The sequence below is a fragment of the Belonocnema kinseyi genome, chromosome 7 (assembly GCF_010883055.1).
Source record: "Belonocnema kinseyi isolate 2016_QV_RU_SX_M_011 chromosome 7, B_treatae_v1, whole genome shotgun sequence".
NCBI lineage: Eukaryota > Metazoa > Arthropoda > Insecta > Hymenoptera > Cynipidae > Belonocnema > Belonocnema kinseyi.
Genome location: NC_046663.1, coordinates 3,309,303 through 3,324,756, shown reverse-complemented (window position 1 = coordinate 3,324,756; position 15,454 = coordinate 3,309,303). Strand labels below are relative to the sequence as shown.

The window sequence follows — 15,454 nt, the reverse complement described above, 5'->3', positions numbered from 1 at the left end:
CCAAAATGCAGTACCTAAACGTACTTTATTGCACTCTAATACATTTCCCAAAGTTTCAGCTCGATATTTTATTTACAAAAAAAGTTCTTAGTTTAAAAAAAAACATTCAGTCAACTGAAAAACTGTGATCGGTAATATAGGTATTTAGCTGTGTCACATGCCCTTAAATTATCTACAAATAATTTACAGTAGATAAGAATAAATTTGAAAAATTAAGAAAATTTTATTTTCGCGATTGGCACTGCTTAGCTCATTGAAATTTAGAGTCTTTGTATAAACTGTGAGAGAAATTAATTTTTTATTCCGAATCAATGAAAATAGATGCTACTTGAAAATTGTTTAAACAATTTTTATACATAAATTTACAGTTTGCATATTTATTAGTGAATAGACTTAATTGTTTACCTAATCAATTAAGAATCAATTTTTCGATCACTCGTTGCTATGAACTTTCCCAAATGGAAAACAATTAGTAATCAGTTGAATAATTTTTGTAAACAAAATTTGGAAATTATTATAGCGAAAAGTAATTTCAAAGACGTTCATAGTTGTTTCCTTAAAAAATTGTTCTTATTCGTTGAAAAAAGCCAAACTCTAAATGAAAAAAAGAATGGTTTTAAATTTGTTTAAATCATTAATTTTGTCAAGCATCCTGGAAAAAAGTCATCGAAAAAATATTCTTAGTTAATTCTGTAAAAAAAGCTATCCTTTTCGTTGAAAATAGCCAAAATTTGAATAAGTTTCTGAACATTTTTAAAACAATTAATAATCCTTGGGAATTCGCAAAAGCATCCTAGAAAAAAGTAATTGGCAATATATTCTTGATTAATTCAGTACAAAATGTATTCTATTTGCTGACAAATACTTAAACTCTTGATTTTTGTTATGAGCATGGTTTAAAAAATTAATTATTTTGAATTTTCAAATTATCATGGCAAAAAGACATCTAAAAGACATTCTTAGTTGATTTCATAAAAAATTGAGCGTATTCTTTGAAGAATAGCCAAATTCGGAATTTTTTCAGGCATACAATTTAACTAATTAATATTTGTTGTAAATTTAGATTCCGTAAAAAATTGTTCATATTCGTTGAAAAATAGCCAAACTTTGAATATATTTAAGAGAGTTGGTTAAATAGTTAATAATTCTTGGGAATTTGCAAAGTATCGTACAAAAAGCCATTGAAAAAATATTTTTAGTTAATTCTGTAAGAAATTGATTTTATTCGTTGTAAAATACCTAAGCTCCGAATTTTTTTATAAACTTCGTGTAAAAAATTAATAATTATTTTGAATTTGCAAATTGTAATAGCAAAAATCATCAATAAGACATTCTTAGTTGATTTAATACAAAAACATTTAGCGTATTCGTTGAAAAACAGCCAAACTTTGATTTTATTTAAAGCAATAATAATACTTATAAATGTGCGGAGCATCGTAGAAAAATCACCGGAAAATATTCTTACTTAATTAAAAAAGAATCGATTCTTTTCGTTGAGACATAGCCAAACTTTGAATATGTTTATGATAATTGGTTAAATAATTAAAAATTCTCGGGAATTTGCAAAGTATCGTAGAAAAAAACTCATTGGAAAAATATTCTTAGTTCTGTACAAAAATTGATCCTATTCGTAGTAAAATACGCAAGCTTTGATTTTTAAAAAATGAAAATTGTTTAATGAATTGATAATTATTTTGAATTTTCAAAATATCGTACCAAATAGTCATCGGAAAGATATTTTAAGTTTATTTAATCAAAACTTGAGCGTATTCTTTGAAAAATAACCAAATTCTGGGTTTTGTTTATGAAAATTGTTTAAAAATTCTCTCGCATTTTTGCATACTCAAACTGTGGTTTTCAATTATCAAAACAGTGCCAATTCCGAAAAAAAAATTTTGGTAATTCATTAATTGACAACGCAATAAACAATTTCTTGATTCGAAAGCAATTTATAAAATTCAACAATTTTAATTGTTCCATTTTAACATTTGTAATTTATAAGTGTAAGTGTTGAATTTTAATGTATAAATAACAATTTAACAATTATTAATTTAGACTTGAAATAAAAATAATTTAACTTCTAATTTAAAAAGTGTCCAGTTCAAAAAATGTAATTGTTAAGCTTCAATTTTGAAAGCTATAAATCATCTATAAATTATAGTTTAGTATGCTGGTTACATTTCTAAGAAAAAATCCAGTTTTTCAAAGAAAAATTCCCTTATTTTTCCTACAATTGACCTGCTCGTCTACTGTGATCCCTGAGAGCTTAATAAAAAATAGATGCATTTTATCAAGGCTAATGTTAATTTCTAATTATACCATAGTTCAAGTTTAATCCCACCATCATCATTGTCAGAATCGGTAATTTTTTAGGGTTTTAAAATCAATTAACAAATTTTAAAACCCTAGTTTTCATTATTAAAAAAAGTCACATAGTTTCATCCAAAGATCATGGCACTTACACACCCCGTTATGTTTGCTCAGATATTCTACATTTTATTTCTTTACGACTAAATAATGTTCCGCCGCTTCCTTTTGTGGATAATAACGTATAGTGTTTAACTTGTTTACTCTTAACGAAACAAAAAATGGCTTGCTATGGGATAACTAGCTATTTGTGGTGATGGTTTGACGGTACCGGTAAGCTCTCCTCGTGGGAGAGATACCACTCCTTTATCAACACCGGTTGCAGTCCCGGACTCACTAACCTCTCCCTCTCCACCAGTTGCTCTTTCAAAGAAAAAAAGTTCGCTGCAACCTACCCAAGTGCCTGTTAGTACCCGTGCCAGTATTGTCTTTCCATTGCTTGCAAGTGGAGGATTGTTTAACCAGCCAAGAGAACCCAACATCAGTGAGTAACCATCGCTTTCTGATTTAGGAGCTTACTGACAACTCGTTTAACTTTTAATATCCTCAGGCCTTGGACTCATTGACAACTCATTCGGAATTTTCTTGAGTTTATTTAAAATCTTCTTGATTATTTTAAAGATTTCAATATCTTGAACAGATTTCAAAGGATTTTCGAGTATTTAAAAAAAATCAAAGTGAGATCGGTTTAGAGCCAAGCTTGACTGTCGAAGTGATTCGTCTTCGTGAAATTGATTAAAACGTTAGCGTCCGTTTGTTGGCTCCACTGTATCCTCACAACCTTTTCAGAGTTACCGCGAAAAAAACACTCTCTAGCTTCTTTAGGAAATGAGCCCAGGTCCTTAAGATTGCAGGTCTGATACTCTACCAACTGAGCTACGGAAGACGAGAACACTTTCTTCACATTCTCCTTACAAGCAGAATGTCAACGTCATTCTTTATACTTGTAAGATTTTTCTTTCTAAACATCAAACTCATATTTTATTATTGATGTAAGTTATTTGACCATGGAAATTATTTAATAGTTTAAGATGTTAATTTTGTTTGTCTGCTTGGTCATAATCAATATTATTAAAATATTGATTCATTTTTTAAGATCGCGAAAAAACGCTCTCTAGCTCCGCTGGGATATGAGCCCAGGTCCTTCAGATTGCCGGTCTGATGTTCTCATTTCTCCGTAGCTCGGTTGGTAGAGCATCAGACCGGCAATCTGAAGGACCTGAGCTCATATTCCAGCGGAGCTAGAGAGCGTTTTTTTCGCAATCTTAAAAAATTAATCAGTATTTTAATAATATTGATTATGATAAAGTAGACAAACGAAATTAACATCTTGAACTACTAATTAATTTACTTGGTCAAAAAACTTACATCAGTAATAAAATATGAGTTTCATGTTTAGAAAGAAAAATCTTACAAGTATAAGGAATGACGTTGACATTCTGATTGTAAGGAGTTTTTGAAGAAATTGTTCTTGTCTCTCCTTAACTCAGTTGGTAGAGCATCAGACCGGCAATCTGAAGGACCTGAGCTCATATTCCAGCGGAGCTAGGGAGCGTTTTTTTCGCAATCTTAAAAAATTAATGAATATTTTAGTAATATTGATTATGACCAAGTAGACAAACAAAATTAACATCTTAAACGATTAATTAATTTCCCTGATCAAAAAACTTACATCAATAATAAAATTGATGTAATTATTATTTCTTAAATATTAATAAACTTTTACTTTTATATTAATTACTCGCGCAAGCCATTTCTGCCCGCCTCCCACTCTTAATCCAGACTTATATTTAAGCACTTAATTTAATTTTCTAACAAATCAGAAGTGGGATGGCGGGCGAGTTGAATTAAGACGAATTCCATGTGTGCGTATGGTAGGATTTCGGAGTTGGAGGCCGACGTTGAAAGACAAATGGTCCAAAGGGCCGGAGAAAAACCAATCTTCGAGGCTGAAGCAAATCGGCTGAGGGCTACGCTGGAACAAGTTCAGAAGGACGGTGCTTTGGCGGAACCACGAACGGCTGGTAGGGCCTCTAGTAGTGAGCATCACGTTGGAACAGGCAGTATTGAAGAGGGCTTCGTACGCGCACTTTCATCGATAGAGGGCGCGTTATCACAACTGCATACCTCTATATCAGCTCAAGCACAGCAGCAGCAAGAAATGACAAGCAGAGGAGTACAGCCGATTATCGGAGATCCCAGGCCTTTAATCCGCGAATTCCATGAAAGGGAAACACCTGAACCAGCATGTTCTTGTTTACGAGATCTTTACAAACTCTGCTACATCGTACGAGTGGACAGATGTAGTGATTTTTAGTGTTGACAAAGCGCTGTTGAGGGGAGCCGCAGTGAAGTGGTCGATGTCAGTATCAGCTGAGTTAAGAAATTTTGAAGCGTTTGCGTGTGATGGCAGCTCGTGAACAAAGTTTTCTCGAAACTTTTCAAGAGTACGTTCTAAATAAAATATGGCTCTGTTCAGGACTTGATTTATCTGTGATGAGATAGCAGCAGGTTTACTATCGAAAGATGCTGCTAATGTAATAATTTTGTGTAAATTTGCTGCAACGGACGAGATTCTTTAAGAAAGTTTTGAAAGGCTGGATAGTTCGAGGCGTCAACGAATTCGAGAAAAGAAAGAAAGTGGGAAAAGCAGCAGTTCATTTCTTCCCAGAACCTCGAAAAATAATACTGGAACAACAGGAATCAAGAAAGAGACAGCAAAAGAAGAGGATAGGGGTAACACATCGAAGATGTCTTTAACTGCAGGGAGTACGACGTGTTATAATTGTAAGTCTGTTGGTCATATTTCTAGAAATTGTCCAAATCCGTGTAGAGAAGTAAGATGTTATTTATGCAAACAGATAGGACATGTAGCTTCACGGTGTAAGAATGGAAAGAAAGATAATAAAGTGTCGAATGCAGTGAGTGTGTTGAAGAATAAGGTAAACGCTTGGAAGATCGATAAACTAAACTTGTGAGAATTTTGTCATAGAGAGTGTCTTAAGAAATTTCTAACACCAGAAATAAATAGTAAACAAGTTGGCTTTATTTTAAAATTGAAGTTAAATTGACATTGCGTCCTACACCAATTTTATTTCACATCACGCCACACCTTCGCCATGAACGCAAGCCAGCGATCCTCTCTCTCTCTCACCCCTCTCCAACTTGACTCCTTTCCTGTTATAGTCAGTACTTAAGTTTTTGACTCACCAATTTTAAAATTGCAATAAAATATAAGCTAACAGATCCGGCCGTCCGATATTTGATTGTCCTCAATCTAATTTAAGTAAGAAATATAATTAAAATCTTTTATAATCTAAACTGTTTCATACATGTTGAACCTAACGCTGGCGCTAGTTCCTATCTAATACTATAGAACATAATCCTTTTAAGTATTTTGGTGGTCGTCTAAACCGGATTATGGGCTCTCGTCGATTTCCTTGTGGCTCCGTGGGTCTTCGTTGCATCTCTAGCAATTTCTTCACCTGCACGATCTGATTCATTTTCCTCTTGAGAATGTTGTGTCAGATTTTCTTGATCATGATCGCTGACATCTTCTTCCTTCATGTCCCCATCCTACTCACTCTCATCTTCATCGTCATAGTCTCCTTTTCTAGGTCGCCAAGGTTTCAATTGAGATGCATGAGCCATAGCTGCATACGTTCTTCCAGCTTCAGTATGCTTGAGTTGCACTATTTTATACGTATCGTGTCCCAACGACTCCATTACCATCATTAGACCCCTACATTCGGGTTGAAGCTTCGTTGTGTCTTCTGTATTTTCGGTTGCTCGCTTCACAACTACAACTACTCCAGGCTGGTATTCTTCATAATCGCAACGCTTTTTGTCCTCACGTTCTTTCATTTTCAGCTACTTGTCTTCGATGTTGTATCGAACTTCGTTCTGAATCTGCTCCACTGTCTCGATTTCATCCGTCACGATTTCCGCCCCAAGATTACTGAGTCGTCCTTCATTGTATCGAGGTTGGTACCCATGCAGCGCTTCAGAAGGACTGCATCCAGTGGTTTTTGATCGAGCTAGGTTGAGATGACGTTCAACGTCGGCTATTCGTTCGTCCCAACGATCTTCTTGTCCTCGGGAAAATGTTGATAGTAACATTGGTACCAGGACTCGGTTAACACGTTCAGCCATCCTATTCGCTTGAGGGTGGCTAGGTGAATTTAAGGTGTGTATCTCATCGTACTTGTTGCAGAAGTCCTCGAAAACCTTAGCCGTGAAAGCAGTTCCACGATCCGATATTAGCCTTCTCGGAACACCCCATTGCCGGAATATCTGTTCCATCGCCTTTGCTGCTTCTTGTGTCGTTGTATCTTTCGCAGGATTCAAGATGGTATACCGAGTGAAGTTATCGGTAACCACTAACAAATGAGACCTCCCTCGCCGACTCTTCGCGAAGGGTCCCAAATGATCCACATTGATTAATTCAAAGGGTCTATTACCAGGTGGAATTGGATGCAACTTACCCGGTTTCTTTTCTGCCGGACATTTGGTTAAATCACAGTCAGGACACATGGAAATATGCCTACGTACATACCTCTTCATCCTAGGAAACCATTATTACCTCTTGATCTCTGCCATTGTTCTGTCTACAGCGAAATGTCGTCGGAGATCATGGTATCTCACCACAATCGACTTGCGCATAAGCTTCGGCACCACAATTCGCCATCGTTCCATTTTTGTTGTTTCAGGTTTTCCATTAGGTATCTTCTTTCGCCGCGTCTTGCTCTCTATATCACTTTCTTTTCGGTAGATCAGTTGCTGCTCCATCTTGAATCCGTCGACTCATTCTTTCTCCGCTTTTGTTCTATCTTCGTCCTCCTGCTCCAATATTTTGGACAATTGAATAAGCTCCGGATCGGATCTTTGTATCGCCAGACCTCAGTCATTGTGATAAAGACCATTCGCTGATCCAAAACTTCTGTCCAGGTGACAATGGGATCTCCAACCGGCGCTCGACTAAGCGTATCTGCATGCACCATTTTCGTTCCAGGTCTATGTCTCTCCGTAAAAGTATATTCCTGGATTAATTGCGATCATCTTGAAATTTGTGGATTCTTCGTGGCGTTGGCATTCATATAAACTAATTCCTGACAATTCGTTACAACTGTGAACTCAATGTCCACTAAAAATGCTCATAATCGGTCAATGGCCCACACTACGGCCATCAATTCCAACTTCGTCGAGTGATACATCTTCTCGGCAGGTGTCGTTTGTTTGCTCACAGCGTACACAATGTGAAACAAGCCATCTGATCTCTTTTGCATTAGAATACCACTAAGACCACTCGCGCTTGCATCAGTGTGCAACCCCGTGATTGATGTAGGATTATAAAGTGCCAGGACAGGTTCCACAAGCAGGTTTTTCTCTAGATCCTCGAATGCTTGTTTTTCCTTCTCCGTCCACTGAAAAGGAACTCCCACCAGAGTTAAACGTGTTAAAGGTTCGCTTTTTACCGCAAATCTAGGAACGAACCGTTGAAAGAATCCAGTAAGTCCAATAAATCTTCGCACATCATCAACACTACGTGGTTCTGGAAAATCGCGTATTGCGTAAAGCTTTTGCAGACTCGGTCGTATTTCATCTGCAGAATTTCGATACTCGAGATAGAACACCTCTAGTGCGTCAAATAAACATTTATCTGGATTCAATGTGAGTTCCGTCTTCTCCAATGCCTAAAGAATTGTGTGTAGTCGCTCCATTAGGTTTTCGAAATTCCTTGTTGGGATGATAATATTATCTATGTACGCTAAGGCCACCTTATTCTTCAGCCCTCCCAAGACCTTGTTCATTAATCGACCAAATTCGTATGGTGAGTTCATCAGGCCAAACATCATTCTGTTCAGCTCGCCAATATCATCTGGTGTGACAAACGCCGTTTTCTCCTGATCTTTCGGTGCCTCAGGGACTTGTAAATATCCATGTGCAAGATCCAAGGTCGCGTATATCTTGCTTCCAGCTGGGTATCCTAGTTAGTGGATCCTGATTTTCTTCCAGTATTTGATTTCTTCTCAGATTGACTTAATTTTTCGGATTCTCCTCCACGTGGCCTGTCAGGTTTTTCTTCGTGCTTTCCTTTAGGTCGACTCCTGACAGTATTGCTCCCCTCCAAGTCAGTGAGGTCATCCAAAAATTCGTCCTCTGAAACGTGTCTACGTGCACTTAACTGTAAGTACAAATCTCCGGACCGCAGACCCGACAGGATTTGCTTTTTGGTCTCCGTGAGGTCTAAATTCAATTTTCTGCACAGATACATTTTATGTACCACATATGTCATGGTATCTTCATTTGGTGGCTGCTTTTTGTCGGATAGCATTCTCCAAATTTCCGAAGTCGAATGGTCACGAATAAAAATTCTTCGGAACCTTCTTTTGAAATTTTCCCACGACTTGATTAGGTGATGTTCCGCCGACCACCACTCATGAGCCGTATCCGATAAACCTGTGATCGCCGCCTTCAGGATTGTCGCTGATTCCCATTTAAATAATTTGGTTATATCCTCGATGTCCTCAAGCCAAATTTCCGCCGCTCGTGGTTTTCCTTTACCATTAAATTCCTTAACCTTCGAAACTATAGGTTGTATAAAACGATTTCTGCCCTCAGACTCCGATTTCGGTGCTTCCGCATTAGCACCCACTAACACCCTTAACAATGAAGGATTTTCAATCAGTAATTTCTGACTGTCAATCATTAATTTAGCCAGAAGGTCATTGACAGTCTTGCCCGAACCACCACACCCTTCAGCTCTGGCTCGATCGGCCTGATCCCGATGCGCTATCCTCTCCGGTTCTTGAACGTGTTTCAAGGTAGAAATGATTCGCGATCTGATATTGGCTTCGATCAGCTGGCGAGTCACGTTCCACATTACCGAAATCTGCCAGCCAGTTACTACGATCGCGCTCGAATTGTTCCCACTCTCTCGCAGGCACCGACATATATTGAGTTCTTTGTCTATCATTCTTTACTAAAAAACTATGATCGCGCGTTTCGCGTTCTTGACCTCGCGGCGTATTTTCGACTAGATCACTGCCACGACTGCCCCTTCAATCTCTATTACCAAATTCACTGTCGCCATATTGTCTATCGCTTGAATTTACAAGTCTATCCGGCGAATTTGACGAGGCACTCATTATTTACACCGTACGTACCTTGAAATATCCTGGAATGTGTTGGGAAAACATCCTACTTCTGATTGTAAGATCGATAGAAATACTTTAATCAAAAGGATAAAGATCACTTCAGATAATAAGTTCCTTAGTTCGTTGCCACGTGTCCACCAATCACTAAACTTGTCAGAATTTTGCCATAGAGAGTCTTTTAAGAAATTTCTAAAACCAGAAATAAATAGTTAGAAAGTTGGCTTTATTTTAAAGTTGAAGTTAAATTGAACATTGCGTCCTACACCAATTTTATTTCACGACACGCCACACCTTCGCCATGAACGCACGCCAGCGATCCTCTCTCTCTCTCACCCCTCTCCAACTTGACTCCTTTTCTGTTATAGTCACTACTTAAGTTTCTGACTTGCCAATTTTAAAATTACAATAATATATCAGCTAACACGCTAGTAGTAGTGAATTTCAAAAAAGGAGCCTGACAAATTTATTCAAGAAATTCACATGGGTGAGGTTAGGTTATGCGCTTAAGTTGATCTTGGTGCATCGGTATGCACTATTCATGCCTCAGTGGTTCTCAATGAATATTTATCCGTGATTCAAAATAATTATAAATTAGGGGGATTTGGAAACAGTGAGGTTATCTCACCTGGAATAGTAACTCAAAACGTCGTAGATATTTACTATACGCGTATTGGATATGAACTAAACTTCATGAACGTAGATCCTAGTATTTTCGAAGATTATGATGCTGGGCAAAGGTGCTTGATTACAGAAGAGAATAAGGAAATAGAGCCCTGTACAGTTAACTTCATTAAACTTTACTAAGATGTAGGAGTTCTTGAATTACCGATTACAAATTTTCGAGATGAGTAAATTAAAAAAGGACAGAAAATAGGGGGTGATATACTCGAAATTGAGGAAGCACCTCTGAGACTAAAAGGCGATAAACGTATATCAGACGCGGAAGTTTACACGGACGAACAAGTCACGTTTTTGCAAAGAAAACAACTAATTAATTTACTCGAAGAAAAATTGGATTGCCTCGCGGGTGATATTACTGATTTCGGTTGTACCAATAAAATCGAAATGGAGATTCAGTTAAAATAATGAGCAAATCCTTTTCAATCAAAGCCATGCCGCCTTAATGCTAAAGATCGGGCAGACTTAGAGAAAATAGTTCACGAATATAAAGAAGCTGGCATTGTTTCGGAAACAAATTGTGAATTCGCGAGTCCTGCTTTTATAATTCGAAAGTAAGATGGTGGTAGACTATCGTAAGTTGAATCAAATAAGAAAGCCGTATTATTTTCCGATACCTAACATTGATGATTTTATTGAGAAAGTTTATGGGGCGCGGTACCTTGCAACGTTCGATCTGGCATCGGGTTATCTACAAATATCTATGGAAGAGAGTTCACGCGGCAAAACCGCTTTCATAAACGAGACGCAAACAGGCGAGTTTAATAGGACAATATTCAGTCTAGTAAATGCTCCTATGTATTTTGCCAAACTAATGCATCGAGTATTAGGGATTGCACATAGGAAGGGTATGACAATAACCTTCTTCGATGATAATTGTGTATTTGCAGAAACTTGGAAAAATCTGTTACAAAACCTACAGGAAATTCGTGATTTACTACGTGACGCGAACCTAAGTCTGAATTTAAGTAAATGTCGTTTCAGAATGCGGCGAGTAGAGTACTTGGGATATATTTTTGGGGACGGAGAATTGAGGCCAGGTGAAATAAAAATATTAGCGGTAGACAATTTCCCGAGACCGAATAACTAGCTTTTATTACATGCTGATAGGCAAGAAGATCCCTTAAGATGGGTCTATGCTAGTAACAGAAGAACCACTGAGATCGAACGACTTTATCACTCAAGTCGTCTTGAGTTACTTGCAATTGCATGGGCTCTCCGACACCTACGGAATTTTTTAATTGGAATCACATTCGTAATAATAACTGACTGTCAGTGTTTGGTTAATTTGAATGCATGAAAAATACAAAATCTTCCAATTTCCCGATGGATGAGTGATATAAATGATTTTACTTCTCAAATTAAATATCGAAAGGGAGAGAGTATGATGCATGCTGACGCATTATCGCGTGCCCCAGTAGACAATTTTCACTCCAGAGAGATTAAAGATCAGATTTTAACTATTAAAACACTTATTATTAAGCAGCCCTAATTTTTCGAAGAAGCGATGAAAAAGCGTTAGAGATGATCGAGATTCTAAGAAAACATGAAAGCGAGAGAACGAATCTAATGAAGAACAAGGTTAAAGATTTTGTTCTGCGGACGGTTTATTTTATAAACAACTCCAAAAGGGGACTCGAGTAAAAGAATTGTTTTATGTTCCAAAACATTACAAAAGTCTATAGTTATTAGGTATCATGACTTATATAGCCATTTTGGAGTTGATGAAACTATCAATCGAAATACGGATCAGTTCTATTTTCCGGCACTAAGGCGTTATATAAAGATGCACATCCGAAATTGTTTAAAGCTTATTCTTGCTAAGAATAAAGCTGGAAAGATAGAAGGAGAATTGCACCCTATTCCACCAGGCCGTAGGTCTTTTCAGATTGTACGTTGCGACCATGTAGGATCATTTCCTAAAACCTCTCGTGGCAACCATTATGTCATTGGTTTCATTAACAATTTAACAAAAACTTTGCAAGTTTAAAGTCTGTTAAAAATGTAACTGCTGTTTGGGAAATAAATAAAACTCAAGAATTTTTAGAAATGTTTTGAGTGCCGGAATGTCTAGTTACGACAGAGGGACTTGTTTAACGCCTGAAAGTTTTCAAAGTTTCTGCCTTAAGCATGTGATTAAGCAAACGCTTAATTCCAGTCGTCACCCTTAAGCGAACGGATTGATAGAGATACTGCATAGTGCAATTATTCTGTTAATGGAAATTGCGACCCAAAATGGAAACACAAATGATTGGTATTTGCACGTCAAGAAAATTGAACGCGATTTAAAATCTACTGTGAGTAAGTCTCTAGGTATCAGCCTATTCGAAGCTTCATCAGGTTACATACCAGATTTTACGATGGCGAACATAGAAAAGTTACAGCAGCCAGCGAACATACACCCACCCGAGCGAATTACAAGAAAAATTTCGAGAGAAAATATTGTCAGAACAAGCGAAATATAAATCTTATTACGATGCTAATAGGAACCAGACTGTAAAATATGATTTAGGCGACATTAAATTTCTCAAGGTAAATCCTATTGCCACAGGGTTCTCGACAGAGCTTCAGTCGACTTATAAAGGGCCATTGGTCGTCATTGGTATTGAGATCAGTGACACGTATAGACTTAAGAAATTGAATTAAAGTTGTGATAGAAATTTTCAAACAACGGCCCATGTGAGCCAATTGAAACTTTGGAGTGATTCAAATTGCGAGAATGACAGTGAGAGTGACAATGAGTCAAATATCAGCAAAAATTCATATCAAAGTAATCAGAGTGATCATGTTGAGCGCAAGAATAGTAAGCAATTAGTAACCAAATAGTAACCAAAGTAAAAAATTGATAATAGCTGTTTAAGACCTTTTTTATTACGAAAGATACCCATGTACTTAAAAGATTACAAGTGGTAAAATTTAAAACCAAAAAGAAATTATTTGTCTTAAACTGCCGTCAAAAAAGAACCAAAATTTTGGAGGACCAAACTTCGCATATGATGGCCGATTGTTATAAACTAAAATTTAATTCTTAATTTGATATTATTACTATTATGGAGAATGTTCTAGAATTTGAAATGCGCATGCGTGAGAATATAAAGGATGCCGGGAAACAAAGGACGAGGAGTAGTAGGTTTTGGGCTATGAACGCGAGAGCTTGGGCAGTGTGCTGCGTGAACAAAAGGCTATTTCAGCGAGAAGGAGTCTTCCTTGTTGTGTCGTGTGAACGTTACTTATTGTCGTCAAGACTAGTTTAGAGCCAAGCTTGAGTGTCAAAGTGATTCGTCTTCGCAAAATTGATTAAAACCTGATGCTCCATTTGTCGGTTCCACCATAGCCTCACAACATTTTCGGAATTACCGCGCTATTAAACTTGATGTCATTATTATTTCTTAAATATTAAGAAACTTTTACTTTTATATTAATTAATCGCTCAAGCCATTTCTGCCCCCTACTCCTCATCCCGACTTATATTGAAGCAGTTTATTTAATTTTCTAACAATCTCTTGCTTGGTCTTGATTTACCTGATCCAGAATCGCTTAGTTCTGTTGCGTCGAAAAACGATTCTAGTGTCGAGTGTCTATGGGGACGGATCTCGTGGCGAATCGGCAATTCTGTGTCAATGTACCGGATATAGCGGATGGGGGCTCAAGTCGGTATGATAAAGACTTTGAAAATTTGGAATATGAGAGACAGCACAGGGAATTTCGTAATCGGTCACTTACGCCCGGTGACAGAGAGGATTTGCATTTTCAACGAACCTAGGATTCAAGAAACCCCCATGGAAGCTTTTGAACTGCGAACGTCGGATCGGCATCAAATGAACTAACACATATATATCTTCGAACAATGAGTCACCGATTTATCGAGGATGATGCAGTTCACGGTTAATGAGAATCAAAAGAGAGATTTATGACTTGAAAGAACAATCGATCGGTTGTCAAGTGATCACTTAGTGTCGGAACTAAGAATTTCTTCTGTTCCGGCGAATTTTCACATCTCGCCGGATCTTTCTAAGGCTATTGCTACGTTTAAGGGCAAAGCTGATAGTGGGGCAGCCCGCGAATGGCTAGATAATTTAAATCCGATGAGTTTACTTCAGCTTAGGTCACTTAGTTTCTCGTTCGAAATTACTAGAGCTCATCTTAAAGGCGGGGCCCTGCATTGTCCAAAAGGCTTTTCGAAAATTGTAGCAAGATGACCGATCGAACATGGAAGAAAGAAGAATTTATCGTTAGCTATTTTTTGAAAAAAACTCGCCTTTTTCGAGTTTTGGGACTGACAGAGATTGTAACTCGGCAGAACTGAGGGAAAAATTAATTGCTGTGTTAGATGATCTAGAGAAGGCAGGACTGACAATCAAACTGTCAAAATGTTCCTTTCTAAAATTTATCTCTAGTTTGTAATTTCCAAACATGGGTTGGAACCAAATGAAGCTACAATTTAAGCGAAACGACAGGGACAAAACGTTGAGGAAGGTGCAGCGAGATATAAATGAATCGCTTAATCAAACGACCGAAAGAAGCCCATTTAAGCTTCTATATGGATATCCTAATCGTCACGATGAAGGTGATTTGAGACATCTAACAATAGAAGACGAAAGTCGGTACGTATCGTCTGCAAACCTGCAAGAGGAAGCGCGAGTTAAAATTCCGGAAGAACAAGCCAGATTCAAAGAACGATATTATAAGAACAGATCGGAAAATGTGCGACATGAGGTTGGAAACATCGTTTATGTGAAATCGGTACCAACTGCCACTGGAGAATAGACGAAACTCCAGAAAAAATACAGCGAGCTTCTAGTAATAACGAGAACTTTACCCGGGGACACGTATGGGTTTGGCAGACTTCATAATGAGAAAAACCCGGGGGTATGTTACACCCCCCAATACGAGTCAGCTAAAAATTTGGCGACCCAGCGAACTTAAAAAAGAAAAGGCACTTGACCTTGGGGAAGGTTGTTCTGAAGATGAAAGCGATTCCGAAGAAAAAGTGGTCCTAATGTAACTTTGAGTTCCGTTTAATTAATTATTAATTAATTAATAAACCTCTCACGAAAACGTTTTTAACAACTGGGAGTTTCTGATAGGATTTTACGAGATTTTTTTGTATTTATATTATATATCAGATTGAGAAAATAGTTAATCCCTCGATGTACGAGGGTGGATTGATAAGTTTCCGGCCTGACCAAGAGATGGCGCCACTAGGCCTACCTTGAGGTGGCGTTCTGTAGTACCATCCTTAGATAGCTTGT

At 37.4% G+C, this 15,454-nt stretch overlaps 1 protein-coding gene across 1 annotated transcript in view; it reads left to right on the top strand.

The window, feature by feature from the left end:
- The window catches only part of LOC117175918 (transmembrane protein KIAA1109-like), a 178,513-nt gene that overhangs the window by 138,087 nt on the left and 24,972 nt on the right, over nucleotides 1–15,454 (top strand). The window contains exon 21 of the mRNA XM_033365766.1: nucleotides 2,612–2,851. Coding sequence (XP_033221657.1) covers nucleotides 2,612–2,851 — 240 coding nt within the window. The remainder of the gene's footprint in view (nucleotides 1–2,611; nucleotides 2,852–15,454) is intronic.